The sequence below is a fragment of the Phocoena phocoena genome, chromosome 9 (assembly GCF_963924675.1).
Source record: "Phocoena phocoena chromosome 9, mPhoPho1.1, whole genome shotgun sequence".
Taxonomy (NCBI): Eukaryota; Metazoa; Chordata; class Mammalia; order Artiodactyla; family Phocoenidae; genus Phocoena; species Phocoena phocoena.
The window spans coordinates 63,627,098-63,650,578 of record NC_089227.1 but is presented as its reverse complement, the minus strand read 5'-3'; the positions used below and the strand labels follow the sequence as shown (position 1 = coordinate 63,650,578).

General features: G+C 36.2%; 1 protein-coding gene across 1 annotated transcript in view; it reads left to right on the top strand.

The window, feature by feature from the left end:
- The window catches only part of DPY19L1 (dpy-19 like C-mannosyltransferase 1), a 95,253-nt gene that overhangs the window by 47,527 nt on the left and 24,245 nt on the right, over positions 1-23,481 (top strand). Inside the window, exons 9-14 of the mRNA XM_065883493.1 lie at positions 2,384-2,483; positions 4,696-4,773; positions 14,339-14,425; positions 16,560-16,619; positions 17,171-17,251; positions 23,019-23,120. Coding sequence (XP_065739565.1) covers positions 2,384-2,483; positions 4,696-4,773; positions 14,339-14,425; positions 16,560-16,619; positions 17,171-17,251; positions 23,019-23,120 — 508 coding nt within the window. The remainder of the gene's footprint in view (positions 1-2,383; positions 2,484-4,695; positions 4,774-14,338; positions 14,426-16,559; positions 16,620-17,170; positions 17,252-23,018; positions 23,121-23,481) is intronic.

Sequence of the window (23,481 nt, the reverse complement as noted above, 5' to 3'; positions counted from 1 at the left end):
GATCTCAACAGGAACAGAGCCATTACATGGCTTTGTCTCTTATGTAGAGTTTTTAGACCAGCCTTTCACAGAATGTGGGATGGGTGGCAGCTTTTGTATTAGCTTTTAAAGTCTCTGCAACTCCAGCCTGATTGCTGTCCCTTAAATTCCTCTTTTATTATGAAAATTAGAACTTTTTTAGCATCTTCACATAAGATGAACTCTGAATTCATAACCCTTAGTTCTGGGGCACTTTGATAGAGGTTTCCTTCTCAAACACTTCAGGAGGAAGTGTTGTGCCGTATGAGTGTCTGATTCATCACTGCACATGCTGTGTTTCCACATCCGTGTTCTTGATCTTGGCTTTTTTCTCCAATACAATACAATACTGCATTCTCCAATACAGTATTTTCTCCAATACAGTGGACTGCCCATCAATCTCTACTTTCTGCTTTTCTTCTGCCTCTGCTTCTGTCTTCAATCCAGTGATGGCAAACTTTTGATTCTTCCCATATTCCCTTGCTAATGTGCTGTGATCTGAGCAGCTGTGTACGGTGCTGCTCCACCTGCTAAGGGTTGCTTCCTTTAATCCATCCCGAGGGGTGTACTGTAGAAGGTTCTGCTACTTTGCTATTGCTGCTGTAACAAATCACCACAAACAGATTTATCATGTTACATCTTACAGTTCTGTAACTCAGAAATCCTAAGATAGGGGTGTCGGCAGGGCTGCACTTCTTCTGGAGAGTCTAAGGAAGAACCAGTTTTCTTGCCTTTTTTCGCTTCTAGAGGACTGCTTGCATTCCTTGACCTGTGGCCCCCTCTATCTTCAAAGCTAGCAATGGTGGATTGAGTTCTTAGCAGTCATTTTACTCCAACCTTCTTTGACTTTAAGGACCCTTGTGATTACATTGGGCCCCCCTGGATAATCCAGGATAATCTCCCTATTTGAAGGTCAGCTGATTGGTAACCTTAATTCCCCTTTGCCATGTAGTGGGCCTCTTTGGAAGCTATTATTCTACTGACCACAGTGGAGCTACTCCAACTCCTGTTTCTTGGCTTCAGGGACCGCGTTCTGTTAGGTTCTTTTGTCTTGTGTGTCAGGTGCTTTTGTGGTAAGCTCTTTATGTTTTCTTTAGCCTCCTAATCATTGTCATTTCAGCCTCATCCACCTCCTCATTCTTGTCTTTACTTTTGGTTTTTATAAAAAAGTGTTAGGTAAGGGAATTTCCTTCCTTCAAGGGCTTTTATCATTCTCTTTGTTTTTCTCTAGTTGACATCTTCCTTCTGCTTTCTTGGCAACTGCAGTCCTTTTTGCTGGGGAAAAGCACATGCTCCTTTCCTAGAGTTGTGGTAAACTTCTTACCTTTCTTCTGAAGGATGACAGCCTAATTTCTAGTGGTCTTTTAAGTCTTTCATCTTTATTACTGAATTCTCTCTCTTTGGTAGAGCAGCCATTTCCTCTAGTTCTCGGTTTCCACCTAGAGTTGACATCTCTTGATGTGGGGCGGTGGAGAGGTGAATGCCTTGAGTGAGCCAGGAAGAAGCTGAGCAATGTTCATGTGGGCTGCAGGTACTAAGGATACTGTTATAAAGCTAGAATAGACTTTTCCTAATGCTAAACATCATTTACAAATAAGGTTAGAAAGATATTTTATCGTAACAAATTGGTTTTGTCCAGTTTTGAATTTTAAGTATTTTTAGAAATTCAGTTTTGTATAAATCACCTCATAACAGCCACAGTGAAGATGTTAGGCATGTTGGGGGCTTCACAATGGTTCACTGATTTAGGAGAAAAGTACTTCTTAAAACTAGCATGAGAGAATCACCTCACCCTCCTAAAAATCCCTTGCATACAAGTCAGGACCAAAGCAAAGCCTCTGAATGTGACTCCAGAAGGGCTTCTGCCATTGCCTCTTTTCTGTGTCCTACCTATGCAGGACCCAACTTTTATCCCATATCCTCCACAAAACCTCCCTCAGCTGCTCAGCCTGTATCCTGAATACTTGCTTGCTTGTCTGCAGAATACTTAGCACTTAGAATCTGCTACTTCTCTGATTTTTTCATAGACATCGTTTGTCTCTCCAAATGAATCTATTGAATGCAGCTTTAAATACGTTTGGTTATGAATTCACCAAAATATAGTTTGAAAAATCTCAATGGATACACTGACCTAGGTGCTCTCTCTCTCCTTGGAAAGCTTTGTTTTTTACAGTTATATTGGGGATTTACTTTTCACAGGAAATTGTTGTAATTGAGTGTCAGGAGGTATAATTTCTAATCCACTGGTTCATTTTATATCTGGTTTATGTTATAACCAGATCATGTTTAGAGATTCTAATTTGCAGTGGTTTGGAGCCATGCTAGAATATTTTCTGGTTAAACTTACTTATTTTATCTTTTTAAGGGCTACAAAACTTTACAGAGGAAGCTTGATTGCACTCTGCATTTCCAATGTGTTTTTTATGCTTCCATGGCAGTTTGCTCAGTTTGTACTTCTTACTCAGGTAAGGTGCTTACATTTTTAAAACGAATTAAGCTTAGTGAGCTTGATTATGAGAACTCATTTGTCTAAAATTACAGAACTGAGATGTTATATGATTCTAAGTCCTAAAAAGTTTTTTTTAGTCCACATTTTGAAAGAAATTTCGGGTTAGGGAAATATATGATTTACTTATTAATGGGTGTTAATTATTTACTTACTAGTAGAATGCATTTATTGAACTCAAGTTTATAAGAATGCTTATCTTTTTTCTTCAATGTTAAGTTTGCTTAAAAGAGAACTAGTGTTATAACATTAAGTATTTCTCTTAAGGAGACTGTAGTATTTATCTTAAGTAAAATGTTTTTGTGAATAATAGTGGGCTTTCTTACACATAGGATAAATACACATAGGATAACATAGGAAAAATAGCTAAACAATTTATGTTTTATATAACTCCCTTACCAGCCTGTAATATATTTATCATCTTTCCACGTACTCTGTCAGTCTCTTTCCCTTCAAATAGAGGTCTATAAAGCAAGGTAAAGGTCGCTTATTGAGAGAGGGAGTAAAATGTGTGCTCATTTCTCCCTGCCACCACTGTTTCTACTTCTTTCTTATACTGGCCATATTTATATTCATATAAAGCAGTATAAGAGTCACTTTTTAATGTTCTTTGAGATGTCTTGCTTGAGAAATGAAGTCAGACCTGGATTTGTGTCCTAACTCTATTCACTGGCTGCTTGAGTTGGACAAACTGCGTAACTTTTCTTAGTTTCAGTTGTCTCGTTTATGAAGTAGAGAAAATGAAAGACCCTACTGTATTGGGTTGCGTTTAGGATCAGATGGGGTCATGTATGTAAGAGTCTTAACACATGACCTGCTACTTAAGACATCAGGTTTGCTGCTTCTATCATTTTTTTTTAAAGAGGCTCTATTTGTACTTCATTCTTTCTTTGATCTTGTCTTTTAGACTTCTTTGTCTTCTTTAGTTTGAGGACATTTTAAATGTTTCTGGTTTAAAATGTCCCTGAGGGTCACTCCTTAAGACTCTACCCTGTAGGCCTGCTGTGTATTGCTTAGCCCCTGGAGTGGAAAGGGAAAGTTCCTATCCTTTCACTTATTGGAGATGGCCTGCTTTTTGTTTTTGTTTTTGTTTTTTGGTGCGGGAGTGGGAGGAACTGGGGGGAGGTGCTTGGAGTGAGGGTAGGCAGTACTGTGCTCCTCTGTCAGGCTTACATTGAATAACAGCACACTTTTCCACAGTTACTGTGTCATATCTGTCACCCTTCAGCAGTGCCATGTTCCCCATGGGGAAATTTGGGTCAAGGGAGACCTTGTTTTTCTTGCTACTGGGAAAATTTGTTGTAGATTATTTGGAGACAAAAAACTTGATGAATGGAACTTAAGTTACATGTTTAAGTTTCAGCTGTTTTGCCATTTGTTTAAACCATATTTGTGTAGTAGGAGAAGCGTGGAATTTAATTTGAATTGCTTTTTCCATGAAGAAAGGTGGAGAGGCATTGTTTGACATAATACCTCTCTATACTTTACTGAGGTAAATTATTTAATCAATTAATTCATATAATGAATTAATGCATATAAATAACTCCAGTACTCTTAGAATTCTTGGTAAATACATACACAGTTTTCTTCAAAACTGTTAAAAAAATTAAAAATACCTTTGTAGTGAAAGTACTTCTAGTTTGAAATTTGATAAATTTGATTATGCCCAACACTTGAATATTTGTATAAATGAAAGAAAGCACTAATGGAGATACTCGTAAAGACTGACTAACAAGCAGAACTCAGTGTATTTTTACACACACATGCATTATATAATTATTTTTTAGTTTAATGTACTTTCCCCAATTATGTATTGTCACATGTTATAATTAAATTTTTATATTTTTTGATTGAGCAAGGCACTTTGTAATTGTACATGTTGGCAGTAGAGTCACTCTGACATTAAAAGGAGTATTGTTTGGATAATCCGTAAAGTAGATAATTTACATGGTTAATTGAGAGAGATGTGAATGGAAGAGAAAAATCAACTGATATGTGCTATATTAATATATTGACCATAATAAATAATAAATTAGCAGGTAAGAGGGTAACTAAAGAACTTACTTTCAATATAAATATAAATTTGAGGCAAAGTAAAGATAATCTTTTCTTAATTTTTTAATCTATTCATTATATATATAATTTTAATATAACTTCTTTTTAAATTTCAGATTGCATCATTATTTGCAGTATATGTTGTGGGATACATTGATATATGCAGATTACGGAAGATCATTTATATGCACATGGTAATGGTTTTTAATTTTTTTTTTCCCATTTACCTTGACCTTAAAACAAACTCCTGATTAGTATTTTATTTATTCATGGTTGCAACTAGTTTTGACATAATTCCATATATAAAACAAGTGTTATTCAAAAACTGTGATATAATTAACAGACCTTGTTTTAAATAGGCCACCCAGAAAATTTAATTATCTGATTTGAGTTTGTGCCCAGCTTATACATTATCAGCAAAAGAGGTAATTCGTGAAAGAGAAACATGAAATGGTATATTATCCAGGAGCCTTCTGTTAAAATGAAGTGGAATATTCATTTATTGAGCACAAACTATCCAGGCATGTGGGACATATCAGTGAATAAAACTGCAAAGATCCCAGTGTATATGTGGATTACATCCTAAAAGAGTGGAGGAAGAAGACAGAGGATAAATAATAAACATAGTAAACGGGTAAATTATATAGTATGTTAGAAGGTGGTAAGGGCTATGGAAAAGGACAAGTCATGGTACCCCAAGGAGGTCAGGCTGGCCAAGTGTCAAGGGATGGGAGATTGAGGTGTCACATGAGGAGGTCAGAGGAGGTCTTATTGAGAAGGGGGTAGTGGAGCAAAGATTGGAAGGAGGAGAGGGAGTCAGCTAAGTAGATGTCATGGAGAAGAATATTCTAGCTTGATGAAATAGCCAGGGCAAAGGTCTTAAGGCTGGATGGTTGATTTTGATGAATATTGATTTTTAAAAACATTTGTCTTCTCTGTCATTAGTTCTTACAATTTTGATATTTTCTTTTTCCTATAATTTTAATGTAATTACAGCATGCTGTTGTTTTGTGCTGGTCTCAGCCTATCAATAACAGTGCTGTGGTTGGACAGGCACTTGTGGTTCTTATGATTGCAAGATGCCCTTCAGCAATAATTTTCAGGAAACTTTGAAAAAAACCAAGGTTTATTACTTACAGGACCTGGAAATTACACAGCACACCTGGGACCACACAGTTAGGTCGTGGGGTGTGGGGAGAGGCATGGGAGAGTTAGGGAACAAGCATGCCTTGGAGTTCTGCCTTTACTGGGGTCCAGGATGGGGGCCTAGGCTTTTGAGGGCTCTTTTTTTTTTGGGGGGTGAATTTAAAACATACGAATGGGAATTTACATCACAGGAAGAGAAAAAACTGGCCCAAAGGTCAGTTGTTGAAGTTAATCAAGATTTCTAAAACAAAGGAGCCTCAGTGGGGGCAGGTGGCCTGACCCTTTATCTAGTCATGTGGCTGGCAATATGTTTATTCAAGAGATAGCCATGTTTGGAGTGGATCGCAATAAAAGCTTTAAGTCAGACACTTGTATTACGAAGAAGAAAAAATCCCCAACTGTCAGGGTTTATACTACAGCCATATATATATATTTTTTTTTTGCGGTACGCGGGCCTCTCACTGTTGTGGCCTCTCCCACTGCGGAGCACAGGCTCTGGACGCGCAGGCTCAGCGGCCATGGCTCATGGGCCCAGGCGCTCCGCGGCATGTGGGATCTTCCCAGACCAGGGCATGAACCCGTGTCCCCTGCATCGGCAGGCGGACTCTCAACCACTGCGCCACCAGGGAAGCCCCATATATTTTTTTATTCTCTAATAATTGATACATATAAATAGGACATTTATAACATATAGAGAAGTTATGGACAGAGTTCTAAAATGAACAACCATGAGCCTACCCTACAATTGAAAAATGGAACCATCATTAGTTTGAAGCCCTTGTGTGTCCTGAACACATGCCCTCACTTCTCTTGGAGATAACCACTATCCTGACTTTTAAAATTATAATTAACTTGCTTTTCTTTATGACTTTACCATCTACTTATTCCTAAATAATATATTTTTATTATTAAATATTAGTATTGTTTTTAAGGTTTATAAAATGGTATCCTTTTTGTGAGACATAAGTTTTCACTCAGATTTTTGAAATTTGTATGTTGCTGGAGTTCAGACATTTTCTTTGCTTTATGTTTTGCATTGTATAAATAAAGCATGATATATTTATCCATATTCTTGTTGAAAGACATTTAGGTGTTTTCCTTTTATGTATAATGGTGTACATGTACCTCCTGGGGAATATATATTGAGTTTCTCTAGGGTATTTACATAGTAGTAGAATTTTTAGATGGTAAATTAAATACATGTTCAACTTCACAATTTAATGTTGCATTGTTTTTCAAAAATGATTAGACTACTTTGAACAGTAACGTATAACAGTTCTTCTTATCCTATATCTTTTTTTTATTTTGTCAATTTGGAGAGTATAAAATGGTATCTTACGGCCTTAATTTACATTTTCTCTGGTTTTCAATAAAGTTGAACATCTTTTCTTATGTTTATGGGCCCTTTGTGTTTCCTTTTTTGTGTCACTCCTATTCAGACTTTTCATCAGTTTTTCTCTTATGTCCAAGGAAAAAATGGCATCTGTTTTATTCACTGCAATGTAATCCCCTATTTTCATTATTTGCTTTGATGCTTGAATTGTTCCCGATTTGGCCAGCTACTTCCTGCTGGCTTCTTTGTTCTTTTAACATGTCCTCATTATGCTTTGAACACTTTTTCAAAGAAATTAATAAAGGCTCAGCTTCATCAAATGCTTTTCTGCATCTGTCTAGATGATCCTCTGTATTTTTCCCTCTTTAATATGTTACTGTGGTGAATTACATTAATTGATTTTTTACATTAAGAAACCATGCTTTTCTGGACTAAACAATTTTTATACTAATTATATTGCTGGATTAATTTGCTATTTTGTTAGGGTTTTAAATCTCATGAATGGTATTGGACAGTACTTATCCTTTTTTAGACTTGAGTTTTTTTCCCCAAACTGTTTAATATGTTTTTTTTTTTTACATAGCAATAAAAATTCAAGTAATTGTTAAGCATTTAGAGTCTGTCAATCACACAGTCACATAGGCAACTATCAATGAGGACTTTGACTCAAAGTTATAGTTATAAAAGTACTAACATTACACAGGTTTAGTTTGTAGTAGAACCTATCCTGGGTAAATGATATATGCTTTATGATGTCACTTACTGACTATGGAACTAGTCACTTATTATCCATAGTTGCTTTATAAACTCCTAAATCCCTATAGTTAAAAAGGAAAAAAATATGGAATTGTTTCCAAAAATTTTTTCCATTTTTTTATTGTGATAAAATACACATAAAATTTACTGTCTTAAACATTTTAAGTTTACATATCAGTGATATTAAGTACATTCTTATTGCTGTGCAAACATCACCACTGTCTATCTCCACAAGTCTTTTCATCTTGCAAAAATGAAACTCTATACCCTATAGAGTTATAACTCCCTATTCTCCTTTCTCCCCCCAAGCCCTGGAAACCCTCATTCTGCGTCCTCTGTCTATGCTTTTAACTACTCTAAGTACCTCATATAAGTGGAATCATGCATTATTTGTCTTTTCCAGAATAGGTTACTTCACCTGGCATAATGTTCTCAAGATCCATCCATGTTGATGCAAATGGCAGGGGCTTCCTTCTTTTTTATAGCTGAATACTGTTTTATTGTGTATATATACCACATTTTCAATATCCATTCATCCATGTTTCCATGTCTTGGCTGTTGTGACTAATGCTGCAATGAACATGGGAGTGCAGATATATCTTTGATATCCTGTTTTTGTTTCTTTTGGGTATGTACCCAGAGGTGGATTTGCTGGATCATATGGTAGTTCTATTTTTAATTTCTTTTTTTTGAATTTTATTTCTTTTTTTTTACAGCAGGTTCTTATTAGTCATCCATTTTATACACATCTGTGTATACATGTCAATCCCAGTCTCCCAATTCATCCACCCACCCCCCCACGGCTTTCCCTGCCTTGGTGTCCATACGTTTGTTCTCTACATCTGTGTCTCTATTTCTGCCCTGCAGATTTCTCAAGGAACTTCCATACTCTTTTCATAGTGTACCAATTTGCATTCCCACCAACAGTGGGGAAAAGGATTCCCTTTTCTCCGCATCCTCACTCTTATCTCTTGGCTTTTTGATAAAAGTCTTTCTAACCGGTGTGAGATGATGTCTCATTGTGGTTTTGATTTGCATTTACTAATGATTAGTGATATCGAGCACCTTTTCATGTACCTGTTGGTCATTTGTATGTCTTTCTTGGAAAAACCATCAATTCAGGTCTTCTGCCTATTTTTTTTTTTTTTTTTTTTTGCGGTACGCGGGCCTCTCACCGCTGCGGCCTCTCCCATTGCGGAGCACAGGCTCCGGACGCGCAGGCTCAGCGGCCGTGGCTCACGGGCCCAGCGGCTCCGCGGCATGTGGGATCTTCCCGGACCGGGGCACGAACCCGTGTCCCCTGCATCGGCAGGCAGACTCTCAACCACTGCGCCACCAGGGAAGCCCTGCCCATTTTTAAATCAGATTATTTTGGGGTTTTTTGCTACTGAGTTGTAAGAGTTCCTTGTATATTTTGGATATTAACTGTAGCTGGTATATAGTTTGCAAATATTTTCTTCCATTCTGTAGGTTGCTTCTTATCATTGATTGTTTCTTTAGCTGTGCAGAAGCTTTTTAGGTTGGCTCCACTTGCTGTGATTTTGCTTTCATTGTCTGTTTTTAAACTCATGCATGACTGTTTGTATTAGGGCTGGTTTATGAGGGATGGATAGCTGCTGGTGAGCTAAGAGCTAAAATTTACTGAAATTGACTACAATTTGCCATCTAGGGGTTCTCCTGGAAGTTGCGTGTTTTGATAGATGCCCGAGTTCCAAAATAGTTCCATCAGATAGTTTGTCAAGTTGCATTTGTTGTCTAGGTGGGGAGACAGATTCTTCCTAGTGCTCCCTATGCTGCCATTTCTCCAGAATCCTCCAGCTACACTTGCCTGATTTTGATACCAGATTTATTCTAGCCCCATAGAATTAATTGTGTTTCTACTTTCTCTGTCTGTGGTAGATTTTTTGTAAGATTGGGAGGAATATTCCCTGAAAGTTTGGCAGAGCTTGCCTGTTAAACTATATGGACCTGTTATTTTTTTTTTGTGGACAGATTTTAAATTCGTGATCTAAGTTGTTTAATGATAATAGGACAATTCAGATTTTTTCTTGAGTCATTTTTTAGCACTTTTATGTTGTTAGGAATTTTCCCATTCATCTCAGTTTTAAAATTCATTGACATGAAGTTGTTCACAGTGTTTTCTTCTTTTTAATCTGCTAAAATATAGATACTCAAAAAAGATATAGATACTAAAATAACTTGTAATATCTCTTTCATTATGTACCTTCTAAGTTCTCAATTTTCTTAGTATAATACTCCTCAAATTTTATTCTTCACATTTAAATTAACCGATGTTTTTGAGCACCAGTTGTTTGTCAAATATTTCCTAGGCCCTTAGCATACAACAGTGATAAAAACAATTTAAAAAATCTCTTCCCTCGTGGAGCTTATATTCTAGTGTACATAGACAGAAATAAATCAAATATATAAGATAAACAGTATGTTAAATGGGAATAAACACTATTACGGAAAACAAAGCAGACAAGGAGAGTGGGATTTACTGAGTACGTAGGGGAGGTGATAATTTAAAAGAGTGGGAAAAGAAGGCCTCACTGAGAAGGTTACATGGGATTAGATGAGGGAGCATCCATTAGGTTAAAAGAAGCAGCAAGCATAAGTGCTCTGAGGTGGGAATATACTGGTGTGTTCTAGAATCTGCAGAGTGTGGCTGGATTGAGTGAGAAGGGAAAGGGTCATTAGAAATGAGGTCCCAGAGGTTAGTGGGCTGACTCTATAGGGTCGTGTAAGTCTTTGAAAGGTCTTTGGTTTTTCCTTGAAGTGAGAATCAAAGCCCTTAGAGAGTTTGAGCAGAGAAGTTACCAGAGTTGCTAATGGAGGTTGTGCATATTGTCCTTTATATCTGATCTGTGACTAAAGCAGTAATGTTACGACAGCCTAGGAAGAACATCAATTTCCTAACGTTAGCAATAGGAATGGTTCATAAAACCCTGCAGCTCTATCCTGATGCTGCACGGCACTTATCTTGTGTGGTCCTAAATTGGTTCGTGTAAAATAGTTCTACTTCCTCAAGAGGTACCACTGACGGTGTCGCAGATGCTGCAGTTGCCCTTCAAACCAGATGTGTATTTAACTCTGTGTTATATAACTGCTGGTTCCTTTAGCCAAGATGCCAAGTCCAACTTTTTTTTCTCCAATTAATCACATCCTGGGATTGATTATAAATCCAGTATTGCATGTCTTGTGCATAACTGTTCTAAAGAATCTTATTTTATGTACCATATGTATCAGAATAGTGTACATTGCCATGTAATGTAAAAAAGTAAAATCGACATAAATAATGCAGCCAACTATCTAAGTGTTATACCAACTAAAACAATAAATAAACCTTGAACAGTGGGAAAAAAAAATTGGGAAAATGGACCCCAAATATCTCTCCAGACCCTTGACACATCCTTTCTTAATACTACCTTATATTTGTCTTGAATACCTTTAGCAGTGCTTTGCCTGATTCTTGGTTATGAATCTGTTTATTCAAAGTGATGATATTTTACTAGTTTCTGCCAAAATTGATTGGGAAAATTTTAAAGTTGGTTTTAAATTGTGGCACTTAAGGAAAAAGGCTATTGTTATAAAATTTTGAGAATTTGGTTCCTTACCCATTTGAGATAGGCTGGGACCTGGAATCTTCTACTGGAGTGCTGGCACCTGGACAAAAGTCTCCATTGAGCAAGAAGATACAAAGAAACTATAAGTGACTAAAATAACTACACCATGCACAGTTGGAGCAATTATGAGCAACAGGATACAAAAAGGCCAGAAATAAACTACAAGTTTCTGAGGTGCTGGGAGCAAAAAGCAGGGTAATGCACATGATTCCTGCACATAGCACCTCCAAGGGCATGGACAGACCACCTAAGTTAGGCATCCTGCCCAGCCCGTGGGTCTACCCCCATTGTTACCCCATGTAAGGATCCAAGCAGCTCTTCTCTGGGAGTGGGCAAGGGTACCTTTTTCTTGCTTTCGCTCCCTTGTGCTGCAGCATGAGCCCTGATTAAGCATTGCCTGAAATTCTCATCTGGCCTCTTATCAACTTCTATTGGTTAAAGAGTCCAAGGACCTGGGCAGTTAACATTTAGTAAGCATATAAGAAAAAAATAACGTGACGGTAAATTTATTCCAAGAATGCAAGATTGGCTTATTATTAGAAATTCTGTTAACATAATTTATCTCATTAATAGATTTTAAAAAGATCAACAATGTGATCATTTCCTTTGATATTATAATAGCATTTGATAAAGGTCAACATCTCTTTCTGATTTTTAAGATCTTAATTAAATGAAAATAGGTGGATATTTCGTTGAACTTTTAATACATACATATACTTTAAACCAAAAGCTAGTATCACACAAAATGATGAATCAGTAGAACTATTCCCGTTAATGCCAGAAACTTGACAAATATGCCTACTGCCACTCTTAACGTTGTTGCATAAATATTAACTAATAAAATTGACTAAAAAATAAGAGGAAATAAGATGTAAAAGTATCATTGTAAGTATGCTTTTGAATACTTAAAAAACCCAAATTAATGAACTAATTACTACTAGAAACAATGAAAGTTTATATTCATTTATGCATACTTAATGTAACTTTTCTAAATATAAAAAATCAAAAAATATGAAAAGATTTCTGATACAATAGCAAAACAAGTAATATACTTTGAAATAAACTTAATATGCAGGATCTGTATAAAGAAAACTTTATACTTCTACTGATGTAGGTAAAAGAAGACTTAAAGAAATGGAAACAGGAAATTCCCTGGTGGTTCAGTTGTTAGGACTCTGTGCTTCCACTGCAGGGGGCACGGGTTCAATCCCTGGTCTGGTAAATAAGAAGCTGCAAGCCGCATGGTGTGGCCAAAAAAAAAAAAAAAGGAAATGGAAGCAACATGTATTATTTTCAGATGCAAAGATTCAATATTGGACAGATGTAACTAAAATGTAATGCAATGTACTTTTGTAGAATACGGCAATTCTAATAAAAATGTCAATTTTTGAAACTTAGGCTGATTATAAAATTCATATGGAAATTTATATATGTGGATCAAAATAAAACTTCCAGAAGAAAACATGGATTATTTTCTTTTTAAAGGTTTTCTAATAATGGAGTTAAATCCTGAAGACTTAGAGGAAATGAATGAAAAACTAACATAAAAATGTAGAAAGCAACTACAATAGAGAAATACTACAAAGAAAGATAAAAATGAACTGGGAAAATATTTATAATATGTTTGCTTGGTAAGGAGCTATGCTTTATCATATATGAAGAGAGTGCTTAAGGAAAATACCAAAGCCCAATAGAAAAGTGGGCACTAGGAATAGACAATTCATGCACACACAAAACAATATAAACAGTAAATAGAAGAAAAGATGCTGTGTCTCACCCACTAATAAAAGAATGGAACAATGAAACAATGAGGCAACATATTTTTTTTGGATTAGATTGGCAAATATTTGAAAGAATAATACACCGTGTTGGCAGGAGTGTGTATCAGCAGGAACTCTCATGCCCTATTGGTGGAGAGTACAATATTTTGTATGGCAATTTGTCAGTATTTTCTCAAATTTTGAAATATGTGTATTGTTGATTCATTAATTCCATGATAGTAATTTATCCCATAAGTGTGTTGACATGTACATAAGATACATAAATAAGGGTGTTTTTCATAGCGGTGTTTGTAATAGGAAAAACAAAACTAACAACAAAACAAAACTGGGAAGCACTTAAGTTTTCAGAAGTAGTCAGAGGACTGTAGTACATCTCTAGAGTGGAGTACTTTTTTCAATTATTCAACAGAATGAGTTAGATTGGTTTGAATTGATAGGTAAAGCTCTTTGAAACAAACTGAGAGTAAAAGCAAGCAATAGCATAGCTTCTGGGCCAAGTTTCCATTTGTGGTTTTAAAAAATTATAAACTGGGGACTTCCCTGGTGGCACAGTGGTTAAGAATCCGCCTGCTGATGCAGGGGACACGGGTTCAAGCCCTGGTCCAGGAAGATTCCCACATGCCACAGAGCAACTAAGCCCGTGTGCCACGACTACTGAGCCTGTGCTGTAGAACCCGGGAGCCACAACTACTGAGCCCATGTGCCACAACTTCTGAAGCCTGTGCACCTGGAGCCCATGCTCCACAACAAGAGAAGCTACCACAATGAGAAGCCCGTGCACCACAACTAAGAGTAGCCTCCGCTTGACGCAACTAGAGAAAGCCCACACACAGCAACGAAGACCCAACACAACCAAAAATAAATAAAATCGATTCTTTAAAAAAAAAATTATAAACTGGAATTTGTACATGTGAATGTCTATAAGGATGCACAGAAAATTGGTGGTGGTGGTGATCTCTGGGGTTTTGAAGTGTGGCATAGAATTCGGGCTGTTTTCCTTATATATTCTCTTTTGAACAGTTTGAATTTTGTTTATCATGGGCATGTGCAATTTTCAGAATAAAATCATTTTTTTTGTTTTCTGTGTATTAATTATATTTTTCTTGGATTTTTCCAGATTTCTCTTGCACTTTGTTTTGTTTTGATGTTTGGAAACTCAATGTTATTAACTTCTTATTATGCTTCCTCTTTGGTAATTATTTGGGTAAGTGTTCCTTAAGTAGATGTCTGTTTTTGAAACTAATGGTTTACCAGTTTCTTTATCACTGGCTTGAGATTCGTGAGGGATTTTCTACAAGTACTGTTTCAAGTGTCTTACTGAATACATCTATATGTGATAATGTATTTAAGTTCTCGTTTCCAAAGAAACACAACAAAAGTTAATACTGGAAAACATAGTGCTTTGTTTCACAGTCCTAATCTGTCCTTTCCTCATCTTTTCTGTCACCTGACTTTTGGTCCTGGAGTTCATTTTAGAATGGTTTCTATGCTTTCCTCTTTTTCTTGTTTCCTCCCCTCTTTTCAGTGTTTATCCTACTCCTGCTCCACTTTCTGACTCCCTTTCCTCCCTCTGGCATCTCAAGCAGTCTCTCCTTGTTCCACTGTGATCAGAGGCTCAAGGCCTTATATTTTTAGTTTTTTCCTCTCGTGTCTATTTGTATGAATTATTCAGATAGTTTAAATCAGATGATGATTCAGTTATATTTTACTAGATCACTACCAAGAACAGATTTAGATTATGGGGAGACTGTCTTATAGAATTAGAGCAAAAGGTAAAAGGTTATCTAACTCCTTCTGCCACTTTCGGCAGGATGACTTTCTAAATATAAGTCTCTCTAAATTTAAGGACTTCCAGAGGTGGTTACTCTTTTTTTTTTGCTGGTGGGTTTCTCCATTACAATGTTTTGCAAACCTAAGAGGAAAAAAATTATTCCTTATATTTAACATGCATGTGCTTTAGGATTAGGCTGGTTTTTTTGAAGATGAAAGCACACTGCACTGTCTTAACTGAAATGGTTTCTACTTCTTGAATAATCATTTAAGTAAGTCAGATCATTTTGTCTTTCTTGATTTCTAGAACCCATTAACAGATTTGGAATCTGCTATTTCTTTGTCTGATTTTACAAGTAATATTTATTTAAGATCCCATTTCCCAGGAGTATGCCTCTTCCCAATCTGGGCCACCACCCTTTTCAGGTTGTGTGACTTGAGTATACTTAGGCACAGAAATTAGCAGTTAGCATGTGGTGATGCTGTGTTTTCAACAATGACAAAACAAAAACAAAAACCCAGTAACTGAGTTGCTGTGCTGTGAGATTAGTGATAGTTCTTACAGTCATGAATTTTGTTTGTAATTAGGAAATGTGTCAATGGACTCAATTCTTTATTTAAATGTGTACATGGGGAAGTCCTGCTATTACTCAGAGTAAAGTACATGACTCTTGTTACTTGTCTACAGTACACAAGTACATTGAATGGAAGATTTCCTATCAGTAAATCTAATCTTAAGTACATTTTGCAGGAAATTTCTCTTCAGTTCTATTGAGCACCTACAGTGTGTCAGGTTTCCTACTAGGTGCTTGACACTGAGGTGTGTCTTAGGTATGGATTAAGCATTATGCATATTTCACGTATTTTGGTGTATAAAAATAAATGATGGCAACAGGTACAGAATATAGCATGTTTTTGCATATTTAACTATAAACACACATTTGCCTGTCTTTATTTCTAGTTATCACTTTGAAACAATCGTAACACATTTCGTGTTCTTAGATATTCAGAAACTTCTGAAAAGATTTAATTTGGGATCATGTATTTATGTTTTGATTCTAAGCATATTTTTGCCAGGTTTGAAGTAGATTTAGATCTGTATAGGTACTATACTTTGGGAGTCTATTATGTACTTGGAAAGAAATAAGATTTGATAGAGGAGAAGTATTTAGTTGATCTGTTAAAAACTCATTTGTAGTTTATTCAAGGAGTTAGTAATATTTAACTTAAGGAAAATCTTATAACTATTAGACACCTGTCTAAAATTCTGAAATTATTATATACTTCTTGGTTCTTCGGTAAATCAGAACCAGTCATAGAAATCAATCATAGAAATTTACGTATGGAGATTCTGTTTTCAACTTTACAAAGTGACTAACTGACCTAAAATACTCTGGATAAAACAGGGCTTCTTGAAATCAAATGAGCTTGTGGTGATTCTATGTGAAACACTGAAAGTGTGCTGAAGTTTAGATTCTTGAGAGTCTTATTATTTAGAAGTATTTTTTTGGTACCTGAATTTGTGTCTATAAGTATTAACTGTATGCTATGTTATTTTCTGCATGCAGGGTTTACTGGCAATGAAACCATGTTTCCTGAAAGTAAATGTATCTGAACTTAGTTTATGGGTAAGAATCAATCTATTTGAATGTATGTGTTTTTCCTTCTCCAAAATATATCATTGGTTTTATGTTTTACTTTCAAGGAACTATCCTATATAATGCAGAGGATCTAACAGTTTTATAACATATTACGGCTCAATTTTAATGTGCCAAATTGCTCTTTCTGTGAAGCAAGTTAAGGTTAATATTGGATAGGTAGTTAAAGAATTTCAGTTTTATGTATGACCCATGTTTTTTCTGAGGAGCAGTGCATGTGTAAGAAACTGTTAGTAGAAGGGGAATTTAACTGCAATTGCTGTATAAATCTCCTATAAAATATATTAATTTTGACAACAAGATTGTGTATATTTTTCTTTTTGATGATAGCCCCTTGATTTTGGAGTAACATTCTTTATTTTAATTTAAGGTGCATTTTTTTTTGGCATTTTCTCTTGGATATAGAGATGATTACTTCACGTGTGATTAAAGCATTTATTTTTTTCTTCCTAGGCTATGTCTGTGCAATGGCTATATGATGCATCAGTTTAGTTTTGTTTTGCTATATTTTTCTTTTGTAGGTTATCCAAGGATGTTTTTGGTTATTTGGAACTGTCATACTCAAGTATTTGACATCTAAAATCTTTGGCATTGCAGATGATGTAAGTGTATTTTTGCTTAAACTTGGAAGACTTGAAATAAATCAAACAGGCTAAGAATGAATTACTAGAGTTGTTAAAGTACCACTATTTAAGTCAAATTCTAAGGTGACGTCTATTCACCTGTTATTTTATCTATTTACTATAATAGAGAGTAAATATGACTATGTCTGTAGTCCATTCTCCAAAATTAATTTCTTGACATAACTCTCATATTTTATTGGTCTTTCTATATCACAAAGATTTTAAAATTTTAAAGTAAGAAAGCTCTAGAGACTTAAGCTCAAATTTTAAGGCCTCTACAGTCATTTTTCTCTGGTTTCTTTATAATCCCCTTTTGTAACAGTTAAAGATGCCATCTTCAGAGACTCTTAAAGAATAGATCATATAACTTATTCTCTTTTTCTTCCAGTTTTCTAGTCAATGCTTGTGAAAGGTTTGTAGGTAATTTAATCCAAGTTAGTCTTATTAAGAGACATTTTTATTATTGTTATTGGTTTTGCTTTTTTTTGGTATTTGGGTAGGAGAGAAAATAAAATGAGAAGAATTCTGCTTTATAACTGTAGAGATTCACTCTATCTATAATTTTGTATTGCCTATTTTATTTTGATGTTTTGGTAAGCACATTAATTAAATTAAAAGAGAGAGCAGGACACCAACGAACATGGAAAGAGTAAAGTAAGCCACATATTTTTTTCTGTAATTTATTTCAATTGATGGTCTTTCTTCCTTCTGTATTAGATTAAAGTTGTGCTTTTGAAACTGAGTTCTGTGAAGTTCTGGGACTTCAAGGACTCTTTGGTGGGGTCCATCTACTTCTCAGTCCCCCTGCCAGCCCCTCTTCACCCAGGATAGTCTTGCTTTAATCTCCTACATAGTGAACATTTATACATGTTTTCATATGAACAAAGGAATTGTTTGCTTAAAAAAGATGGAAAACAATGGGCTATTAAAGGGGTGGTCTACAACCTGTGAAAGACATTTTAAAAGCATAGTCTAAAATGCATTTATTTATTCATTCATTCAATGTACCTGCTATGTGCCTGGTAGTAGAATGCATCCTAGAGATACAGAACTGAATAAGACATGGTCTAGTGGGAGACAGGGACAATTTCTAGCAACTATAATACAGTGTAATGAAAGCTCTGATAAAAATAAGTACAGAGTGGGACTTCCCTGGTGGTCCAGTGGTTAAGACTCCATGCTTCCACTGCAGGGGGCACAGGTTCTACCCCTGGTCAGGCAACTAAAGATCCTGCATGCCACATGGCATGGCCAAAAAAAATAAAATAAAAATAAATTTTAAAAATTCAAAATGTATTTTAAAAAAATTCATTAAAAAAAATAAGTATAGAGTGCTGCAGGAATACACAGGGAGAGTCAGGGAAGGCTCCTAGAAGTCAACTGTGAAGATGAGCACTAAGTGGTGATTGAGTCAGCCAGGAGGCAGAGAACGAGCAGGAAGAAACGGGAAAGAGCCCAAGTCCTGGGTTTATGGAATCTGTCTACTCACTGGGGGAAGACAAGCTGGTTAGAGTTTTAATTCAGGTTAAAGTGACTATTGTCATTTCTATCACAGCCTGATGTTGCACCAGGGCCAAAAAAAAAAAAAAAAAAAAAATGCTGTAAAAAGTTATTTCCAAATCAGAAATAAGTTAGTTGCAGCTTTAGTATTTCTAGAAATCTGTAACATTGATCAAGGACATCAATGTTATAAATAAATACTTAATTTTAACATTGGTCAAAGGAAGAGAATGGCAAGGCCACACGGCTCTTGAGAAGCATTTCCACCCACCCTTCTCTGTTAATTAGACACACACTTCCTGTCCTTTAGGAACCCAGCGAGGCATTTCTCGGTCTATCCTGGATTTCCCATCCTTGCTCCTATCAACATTTTTCGTGGTAAAATCCTGATGTTGTATACCAGGGAAGCTCTGTACTAAGTGCCCCAAGGTTTTTATTGGGGGCTGGTAACATAAGCATCCTCTGCCTAGCACGTTATCAAAATTCCAAACTCCCAGAAAGAATGTAGGTGTTCAGTATAAGCCACTATTATCATTTAGGGTGATGGGAGCCTTCCGGAATTCAAGTTCCCTGATGCCAGCTAAGGGTCAACCTTGCAAGCAGGTTTTTCAAAGGATCCCCTTCAGACCTACTATGTTAACTCTCATCTGAACAGCAAGTTGGTCTCATCTTTTCCTTTCTGCCATGCCCACCTTGGATCTCCCATGAATATGCATACCACCTCCCAGTCAGTCATAGATTTGTAGAGAGCTTGGGCTCTCTTGGACCCACCAGCATCTGTGGACAACTTTCCAGTGCACCAGGGATGTGAGAACTTGTCTCCTGTTATTGGTTGTCTCCTTTTCAGAATCTCTGTAAAATGTCTAGCTAGTCTGCCAGTCTACTGTTCACCAAACGAGTACTGTAACCCTAAGCTGGCAGAGCTGTGAACTTCCGCCTTTCATTTCCTCCTGAGTTTGATGCTTTTACTGATGGTGCATAAATTTTTTGCTCTCTGCCCCCAAACAAGTCAGCTCCTTGCAGTAGCAAAGGTTCTGCTTTTCATGGCCAACCCCACCTGGGTAGGACCGTTGGGCTGACCAAGCTGGGGGAAGCAGAGGTGATGTAATGGTGGGAGGGAGCGGCCAAAGCAACAATGCCACAGACTCCCACTATTTCCACCCAGAGCTCATCAGTTTTTTTTTTTTGGTTTTTTTGACTGCATAGGGTCTTCGTTGCTGTGCGTGGGCTTTCTCTAGTTACGGCAAGCAGGGACTACTTTTCGTTGCGGTGTGCAGGCTTCTCATTGCAGTGGCTTCTCTTGTTGCGGAGCACGGGCTCTAGGTGCGTGGACTTCAGTAGTTGCAGCATGAAGGCTCAGTAGTTGTGGCACGTGGGCCCTAGAGCATGCGGGCTTCAGTACTTGTGGCACATAGGCTTAGTGGTTGTGGTTTGCAGGCTCTAGAGGGCAGGCTCAGTAGTTGTGGCATTGCTCCACGGCATGTGGGATCTTCCCGGACCAGGGCTCGAACCCGTGTCCCCTGCATTGGCAGGCGGATTCTTAACCACTGCTCCACCTGGAAAGTCCCTCATCAGTTTTTTTGTGAATGCATGTTTCTCCGTTTGTTTTCCTTTTGATCAATTACTTGATCCTAATATGGTTTTTGATAGTTTTGTCCAGTTTCATAGTTGTTATATTGAAAGAGGGGATTTACTAACTTCTTCCTCTGCCATATCTGGAAGTCCCCACATTCATTGATTTTTGTGTGTTGATCCAGCCTTATATTTCTCAGATAACCTCACTTGTTTACAATGTATTAGTTTTTCTAAATATTGCTGGATTTGGTTGGCTAATATTTTTAAGGACTTTTGCTGGTATTTATGGGGATATTAGTCTGTAGTTTTATTTTCTTGTAATGTTTCTGCCTGGTTTTGGTTTCAAGGTAATACAGCCTTCCAGAATTATTGGGAAATGTTCAATCTCCTATTTTTAATGAGAATTTATATAGAATCGATATTATGTCTTCCTTAAAGGTTTGTTAGAATTCGACAGTGAAGCCCTCAGGATCTGGAGTTTTGTTCATGGGAGATTTTTCTACTACAAATCCACTTTCTGTAGGAATCTGTTGGTGTTTTATGTCTTTAGAGGAAACTCACCCATTTCATATATATCATCAAATTAAAAAAAAATTATTGTAGAATTCAGTTAGCGTAAAATTCTTATTGAAATTTTTTGCATATATGTGAATTGTCTTTTATGCTTTTTAATTTTCCTTATTTGAATTTGATATTATATTAATCTGTAAAGACCTGCTTTTTATTTTTTTGCTATTTTTTCTACTTTCTATTTATTATATTAATATTTTCAAAGTACCACTTCTTTAAAGTCTTCCTTGGTTTTTTTGTATTGCTCTTTGTAATTGAATTCTGTCACCCTCATTTCTTGTCTTCTCATTTCTTTGGGATTGTTCTGTAGCATTTTCTCATGCTTGAGGGAAAGTGCTTGGCTCTTGTTTTCACCTCTCTTATTTTCTGATAAATGCATTTTAAATCTATAAATTTCCCTCTAAGTAGTACTTTTTTGTGTGTCTTACAAATTAACTATTTTGCGACTTTCTTTTTAACCTAAAAAGTTTTATGTTATTTAGTTTCTAGCTGAAAGGATTTTTAAAGCCATTCCTAGTTACCATTTTCCAATTTTGCTGCATTTATGATTAGAAAAAAATAATTTGCATTATATAAATTCATTGAGATTTATTGTGGCATAGGATGTGAACATTAAAAAAATCTTTACTTGTGTTTGAGGGTAACATATAGTCTCTCTTTGTGAAGTTTGTATTTTCTGTTGGTGAGCTTATTAATATTGTTCAGATTTTATGTTAACATTTATCTGCTTTTTCTACTTTAGAGGGAAATTAACATTTCCAATGAACACTGTCAACTTTTTCTTCCTACAGAGTTTTTCAGTTGTTCTTCTATACACTTTGAATCTATACTGTTAATTGCAAATTGCAAATATTATATGTTCGTGATATGTATAACCTTGCTTTGCTGTTTGTTTTATCAGCATATAATGTCATTTTGTTGTCTTTTTTCGTATATTTTTGTTTGAATTTAGTTTTGTGAGACATCACAGTAGCTAACCCAGATTTCTTTGGTTCATTTTATCTGGTATATCTTGTTCTCTTTGTCTGTTTTCAACCTTTCTGTGTACTTTTAAGTTTGTCTTTTGTAGACAATATGATATTGAAATTTTCCCCTTAAATCCAACTTGAGCATCTGTCCTTTAGTTAGTGAATTTAACCTCTTTACATTTATGGCAGTTATCATTATATTAGGACTTACTTCTTTCATTTTATTTGAGATTTTCCAAACATTTTACTTTCTTTTTAGATTCTTTTCCTTTTCAGTGGTTAGGTACTTTGTGTATTTTAGACCTATGTACTCTCCCTCCTATTGATTTCTTAAACTTATCAGAATACATTTCTTCCCCAGGAGACAGAGCATTTGAGATTCTTCAGCATATCCCACCACGCTTTATAGTTCCTACTCACTCCCTGACCCCCTACTTCCTTTAGGTATCGTTTAGGGTTTTAGTCATGATGTGTTTCAGTTATGATTTATCCCCTTTTCCATGGTTCTTGCTCTTCTTGCTCTTTTAGACAATAATGAATTGAAAGTTTGGCAAATGTTTTCTCATTTGTTAAATGAAAATAATTCCAGCTTCCTCACATGGCTTCTTGTGGGAAGTAAGTTAGGTGATATAAGTGTGAGCACTTGGTGACATGTGAAGAATTACACAGTTGATTGTGAGGCAAAAGTGTGTTTTATTCCAAGGCCTGCTCATTTTCTACTTCTTTCAAAAAGTCTTTTCCAACCGCTTTTCAGAAATCTGAATTAACGTTTGCTTTGCTTTGCTCTATCACACGCTGTCCCTTCGTGACTGACAGATGCCTGTGTGTGTTACCAAGCCTACCGGATCCTGTGTAGTGTATTTCACCAGGTTTAACACCTTGAGCAGGGAAAACCCAAGGGTAAAAACCTTTGGAATGTTGATGATGGAGCGTGGACAGCAGGGTGTTGTTGGAGCTATCACTTGTCAGCAGTAGAAGGGAGACTGTGAAGTTGGAGGGTCCAGAAGTAGCCAGGTGTGGGAACAGCGAGCTCTGTCATGCAGTGGAAACTATTTTTAGGTACTATTAAGATTAAAATGCATTATTACCATATATGGCATAATCTAATGGTACCTCCCTTTATTCCTTACTAGGCTCATATTGGCAACTTATTAACATCAAAATTCTTCAGTTACAAGGATTTTGACACTTTATTGTATACCTGTGCAGTGGAGTTTGATTTTATGGAGAAGGAGGTAAGATGTGATTTCTCCTTTCTTTCCTTAGGTTTTGGTCCATTCATTTTTCATAAAGGGTGCTCCTGTTATTCAGACTCTTACCTCTGTGCTCTTATCTCAGTTTGAAGGAAAAGGAAAACCTGGCAGCTTAAAGGAAGATATTCCTATTTACATTAGTACAGCTTCCTGAAATATATGGTCTTTTCTTATTTTGATAATTTAGAAACATGCATTCAGTCTAGCAATAGTTTTTAGGATTGAGTAAACACGGAGGCATTTCAAGTCGCCTCTTTTTAGGGATAGCATTAGTTCAGTGAAGCTCTCAAGCTTTTAAGTTTCCACTCACTTTGTGGTTGTTTGTTTGAATGATCTCATTGCT